The sequence below is a fragment of the Epinephelus moara genome, chromosome 3 (assembly GCF_006386435.1).
Source record: "Epinephelus moara isolate mb chromosome 3, YSFRI_EMoa_1.0, whole genome shotgun sequence".
NCBI classification, from domain to species: domain Eukaryota; kingdom Metazoa; phylum Chordata; class Actinopteri; order Perciformes; family Serranidae; genus Epinephelus; species Epinephelus moara.
Genome location: NC_065508.1, coordinates 27,258,895 through 27,265,816, shown reverse-complemented (window position 1 = coordinate 27,265,816; position 6,922 = coordinate 27,258,895). Strand labels below are relative to the sequence as shown.

Below are 6,922 nucleotides of genomic sequence, written 5' to 3'. Positions count from 1 at the left end.
CAAAAAAGTTCTGTTAAGACATCTTATTGTCATTTTTACTTTTAGGTGGTGTCTGTGTTAAGATTCTTTGTCTATTGGAATGTACAATAAATAAAAACACAATACAGTATCCCAATCAGATTCTTTTTACTAATGATTTATGAGTACATTAAGAGTAGAGATCGATCATAATATTTTTTGTTGGGACATAACTGGGCTTTGAACGGGTTAAATGTGAATGTGGAACTTGGTAGTTTCTATTCCTCAGAAGAAGAAAAAAAATCAATGTAAATTACTTTTATTTTGAAAGATGAAACCGGAATATTAAAGCTGGCTAGAATGAGCAAACAGGAAATGGACAGAGTGCCATCAAAATACTAGCGCAAATTTTTTAAATTGCCAAATAAATATTAGGACGCTGCTGTATAACGTTTATATTGATTCCAAATTATTATTACGGTTTAATTATTTGTTATGCTGTTCGATTTTATTTTCGCTCACGTTACGACTAAAGCAGGCGCCGTCAAGATGTGAAGGTAAGAATTTTATTTTGAAAGTTTAACCGGAAACGGCCCTCATCTCCCCCGCTAGCTTAACCCTAGTTGTGATGTTAGCCTGTTTTCTTGGACACTCCTAGCGCTTATCCCACTGCCCCGGTAATTGCCTCAAGCCCCCTCAGGAAACCATGGCCGAACAGGCCTCGGGACCCCCTCTGTCGTCCCAACATGACGGTAAATCTCTCGTGTTTGTGGGGTTTCGTGGGGAGAGTGTTGAGGGCTGGGAGCAGCGAAGCCAGCGGCCCTCTGCATCCTTGACAACATTAGCTAGTTAGCATCATCAGGGCGACGTGTCACTGGCTGTCACTGGCTCATATTGAACATTTAACACTACGCACTTGGTGCATTTTTGGATATCCACTTGAACTAATTTGCGGGAGGTCACTAAAGTTTCGCAATGCTGAACAGGAGCTATGTCATTCTGCATCCTAACATACCCAAGCTAACGTTGTTATCTCTTTACCTCTGCAATTTAGCTGGTTAGCTTTTAGCTTGAGCTAATCTGACTATATTGATCTAAAGGTCGACACTAGCCTCTGTTAGCCTGGCCTGTCAATCTGTAATGTGGATCATATGGATTATATCAGTCCATTACAATGTGGCCTGCACACTCGGAGGTTGGACCATAATACAGGAGCATGATCCAGCTGGAGGTTTCTCCCTCTGGTTCGGGGACCATCCTGTGGTCCTGCAGGAAATCCAAGCTGCAGCTTTAAGTGAATAGAATACAATCATGCAGGGGTTTAATTTGTTTACATCTACCAGAGGGCACACATACGATAATATCACGATACTTAAGTCATGATACAATATTATTGTGATTTTAAATGGCATTGTGGTAACATATATCGTGATATATTGCACTATAACCTTATTTCAACTGCCAATTATGTCCCCAAAGGAAAGCTCTGTCAACATGTTTTATCTAATGATCACATTTAGCCATTTTTATTGCAACAACTGTATCTATTGGGCTGAAAAAGCAATTTATTTTGTTATTCTTGCAGGCTACCAAAAGTTTAATTTGTATCTGTAATATTAATAATTTATATTCTTTTTAAAAACTACTTGGCGTTAGGGATAGGAGTCGAGAAGCAGTCAACAGCAAAATAGAGGCAGAATTGAATGCCTCCAAGCTTATCAGTTCCTGTCTTTCTGAAAATTTCCCATTGCAAAACAGTAACCTTAAATATCTTCGCTGCTGAAACTTGCAACAAGAAGGAGTCATAGCGGAGAGGAAGAAATGGTTCATATCTTTTTTTCTACGCTGTTTATACAATGTAAATCTGGGCAGAATCAGTAAGGGAATCAATAAAGGTTTGGACTGATCAGCAGATTCGAGAATGGCATTGATATCAGTAAAGACTTATTGATATCCATCCCTACATTTGACCTTTTTTTTTTTTTTTACCATATTGGAATTAAAACTCAGAATCGATCAGACCTGGAATTGATAAGCAGAATTGTAAATAAGATAAGATAAGATAAGATACACCTTTATCGATCCCATAATTGAGAAATTCCAGTGTTACAGCAGTCAAGGAGAAAGAGTCAGATTAAAGATTTCAAATTTAAACTTAAAAACTTAAATAACTAGGCATGCAAATAAGTACAAAAATACAAGAGACAGCGATAAATAACAATAACAATAATAATAATAATAAAAATAATAGGAAGTGGATAATAATGAGCAGCAGTGAATGAAAATGACCAGTGGATAAAGGGAGCACATCTAGTGCAAGTGATTGTATGTGCAAAACAGCAGACAGCTGTGGTGTCCATAAAGTGTCCATAGTGTCAGATTCACACGATACCACACCCTTCTTGGCGTCCTTGCATCAATACAGTGTTGCCACAAAAATTATCGTGAAACAATGCTGTATCAATTTTTTTAATTTTTTTTTTTTTTATCCTCACCCCTAACATCTACCAGATAACAATTTCAGGCTCGCCATCAGTCTCCGCTACAAGTTGTGCGCACAAATATTGTTGATATAAGCAGTAATGGAAATTTTGATCGCAGCAAGCACAACTGTAGGATTTATAAGATGAAGAATAATTATTTTTCTGTCCATAGATTTCAGTGAGCACAGTAATACTTTGCTTTAAATTTAGTACTACAGCTGCAGAGATAATTCCATATGCATCATTTGGGTCTAAAGTCAGGTCCCATTTTAAGTTTCACTGCCGAGGAAACATGAGAGAACCGCTACATAATGTGATTTATTGTGGTGACCTTTTCATGACTGCTACAAGCATTAGAGATTTTTGGGGTTGCAAAACATTGTCATGCCATGCACAGTTCCTCTATGTAATCATTATTAGTGTGTGATTTAGCACAGTGTTATAGCCATGACTAACCTAAAGCACCTGGCCCATAGCATGTTTAGCAGTCCCTTACCTCTACACCTGAAATTAAACATTTATGGATTTATGACCATTTCAATCAATATTTGGCAATGGAACATGTTGTAATGGTTTTAGCACAGTGTAATATAGGTTATGAGGATGCTTTCGGTTATTGATTATCAAAGATTGACTGTAAACGCTCTGAGGGTTTGAAGAGCTGCTTTTAAGACAGCTGCAGTCATCTGTACTTCAACTGTATCAGTGTATGCTGGTGCCATACTGTGTGAATGTGTAAAACAAAGCATAATAAGAAGGTGGTCTTTTTTATGAGGTGATAATGCATTCATTGTCAGATTTACAGCATGTACTTTTGCATAGTTCTTGTTTTATTGAACATAATTCAACAAGTGCTCAGAGTTAAAGTCAATCAGCAATGAAATCAGTATTTCCTGTGTATATGTCATGTTATCTAATTATCTAAACCCTCCTTGCATATACTTTTGTTTCCATTGTTGCTTATTATTAAGCTTCAGCCCACTGATTCTAGAGGTTGGAAAGCATATTGAGATTGAGCTTCATCTATATAGCACTTAAGGTGAAATGTGGATTGTCTGTTGGTTAATTACTGACTTTGTGTAAATGGTTCACATGTGATCTTTGTCTATCCCTTTAACTGAATCATCATCCCAAGACAGACAGTGTGACAAGTTTGTTTGGTCAGCCATGATTTTATAACAGTAGAAGCTGAGCATGCTTTGAGTTAAAGTGCAAAAGGGCTTAACATGACATTCAGTAAGAACTCATGTGAATATGTGTTAAGCTTATGTGGTGATAGAATTTCTCCTTTAGAGTCTGTTCAGCTGTCACATGATCGTGGCGGAGTTGTGCTGAACCACTCGGCTGCTTTGTGCTAGTAAATGTTTCCATTCGTCTGGCTGTGTTTGAGGGTATCATCGTCTCTCTCTCCTCGGTCCGCTGGTTTTGAATAAGAAAGGAAATAAATAAGATGTGCTAGATGTCGGAAAAATCTTGTGACTGAAAGTCAGTTTGGAAGACTTTTGTTCATCAGTTTAGGCTTTCGAGTATTTGTATGGGAAGAAGACAATAAGTCACCCGATACACACTGATAATTACAAATGATATTGTGTGACTTGATTAGCTGCCATAAGCTTGAATGGACCTGAAAGTCAAGACTGAAGTTTAAAATCACAAAAGTTTGGACTCATTAGAGAATCTGTGTGTGTATTTATGTTTGAGGGGAGATCAAGGTGACTAGTATTATATTATATATTAGGTTGCTTTAGTAGTGTTAAACAATATTGGAAGATAAATCCACATTTGAAAAATATTTAAACACTAAGAAGAACAGCAAAGAGTTAATTAATCTTAGGACACATTCACACTGGCGCTATTTGGTCTGCTTTAAACAAACCCTGGTCTGCTTCCACAGTTAGTTCGCTTCGTTTGGATTCCAACTCTGGTGTGGACCAAACGAGCGATCCCTGGTCCGCTTTTAAACTGGGGGTCTCGGTTCACTTGCAAGTGAACCCTGGTGCGGTTCGCTTACAGTGGGAAATGCAAACAGACTATCCAGCTGACCAAAGAGAGGATGTGAACCAAAGAGAGGAAGGGACGTAGAGCACAGTGCATTTTGGTGTTTTTGTGGTGACGAATGAAGGGGATTGATTTCGGTTTTCGGTCTTGGCCAGTCGATGAGCTGGGTTTTCTTCTTCCTCTTGCTTTTTTTCTTCCTGGTCAGTGGTCGTATCCAGCAATACTGCCCCAAAACGATCAGCTGTTGTAACTGCGTGATGTTGTCCAGGCGGTTTGATCCGCTTTAAAAAGTGCAGTGTGAAAGTGAACCGAAACAAATGAAGGTGTGAAATTTTTCGGCATTCCCTGCTCAATCGAACCGAGTCCCTCGGACTATCCTGGTGTGAATGTGCCCTTACTTGGCTGCCTTTACGTGACTATTGATTTGTTACCAGTGTGCTTGTTTGCTCATTTGTGTATTTCTTTATTCATCTACCATTTATTATAAATTTTCTTTATTGTATTTGCCTGTTACTGGGTGATCACTGATCCAGTTATTAAAGCAAAGTGAAAACATTGATGCATATTGTCATCTTTAAGGGTATACTATGCAGGATTGTCAGTTACTGTTTGTAGACACCTTGCTAGCAAAAGTCAAAGCCAATACCAGATTCATTCTAGTTTGGGGTTCCGCCTTGCTTTATTTGCGTTTTTCTGGCGCTGTGTCTCTGTGATGCCTGCTGCTTATGGTCTGGCACCTGGGGTCTCATTTATAATCATTGCGCACGCACAAAACAAGGCCTGAAAGAGGCGTACGCCACTTCCCACACAAAAGTTTTGATGTAAAAAAACAGACTTGATGGGAGAAACTTTGACCCGTGCTCACGAACATTTCTGTAATGGGAAATTGCCGATGCAGATGGTGAGGAGGAAGCATTCCATTTTTGGCTTTTGTTCTTATGACAAATTTTAGTATGTATCCTAGGAATTGTTTTGTAAATGAGACCCCTTGTCGCTACCTTTTTTTTTTTTTTAAAGCCCCGACCTCACCTACAGGGCTACACGCCCATAAACGTCCCGAACACAGAAAATAAGAAAAACTATGAAAATGCAGGCAAAGGCAAGAGTCTCTGCAGAAAAATACACCACCACACACTTATAGTGGCTCATAAGTGATGACTGAGAGGAATTACTTCTGTATGAGTCTATACATTGTTTGTAGGAAAATCCTGCATAGTATATTTTTAAGATTCGCCTTTATTTGGACATTTCCCATGGCACGTATGTGTCACCATTTCCGTCCAAGCACATAACTTTCCTAAACACTCAAACAGTGTTAGCAGCCTAGCACCTGGCTGATAATGGCAAGCAGCCAAAAAAAATACAATGATATTGTCAGTGTCTCATGTCGATCACAGGCCCCTAAATTAAATTAAATCGTAATTGTGTTAGACTCAGCAAATATTGTGTTGTTGTCCAAAGAATCGATATTATATCGTGATGAAATGTGTGATTTACTCCTTATTTACTTTGTCCATATACCTCCCTGTGGGATCAGTGTGGACAAATGGAAAAGTCTTATGTCTCTCCAGCTCTCAAAACAAAATGGTAGTTGGATATATTTGACTGAGAACCTCAATATTGGAATAATTTTGAGTTATTTTTGATGCTTTAAAAGGGATGTTTATGTCCAAGAAAATGTTAAAAACTATCAGTGATTGTGGATATGTTGGCTCAGCACTTGGCTCGTACTGTCTGAGCTGTTGTCCTAGAGGTGCTGGGTGTTTGGGAAAAAAACTTTATATGTATGACAAAATAATGTTTTTCTTAGACTTGATTCCATCCTTGCTTTTGTCTTAAGAATTACTGAACAGTTTTACGGGTTCACACCTCTAGAAATGATTCAAACAAGTAGATCATGGAAGGAAAAATTACCTTTTGGTGAGCGGACATAAAAGAACATTGCCTCATTTTTAAGGGGTCAGAAACTGGAAATCTTAGAAAACAGTGAGAGAAATAAGCCTGGCACAATTTCCCAGAACCCAAGCTTTCATCTTTACATGTATTGTTTTGTCCAATGAAATTAATCAAAAAATAATACCTTTCCTATTTAATAGTTTTAGTTTAGTAAAAGCTGACTTTCAACTTGGACACTTTAACGAACACGTATTCGATGTTTTGATATCCGCTGGTATGAAAACCATCACAAGACATTGGCTGCTTTCTGACACACATTAAACATGGCTTAATAGAGACAATTTCAAACACAAGTACACAAATTGGCTTCACTGTAACTCGCAGCATTCACAGACAAACATACATTTTCCCCACAAATAGGCACAAGCCTATGGCATTTTACATTGTATAAATTAGCCTAGCAGCTAGCGGACTTTCCCTCTTCTCATATAAAACCAGGGACAACAGCAACATTAAACGAAGGTAATGGTACATAATTTGGCTCCATTACAACTCACAAGGTTCACCGACAATAAGACAATAAGACC

At 38.2% G+C, this 6,922-nt stretch overlaps 1 protein-coding gene across 3 annotated transcripts in view; it reads left to right on the top strand.

The window, feature by feature from the left end:
- Window positions 1–569: 569 nt before the first annotated feature.
- Window positions 570–6,922, top strand: part of rabep1 (rabaptin, RAB GTPase binding effector protein 1) — a 46,616-nt gene continuing 40,263 nt past the window's right edge. For all 3 annotated transcript variants that reach the window (XM_050039200.1, XM_050039190.1, XM_050039210.1), the window contains exon 1: window positions 570–710. In XM_050039200.1, the coding sequence (XP_049895157.1) occupies window positions 665–710 (46 nt within the window). In that variant the 5' untranslated portion in view covers window positions 570–664. The remainder of the gene's footprint in view (window positions 711–6,922) is intronic.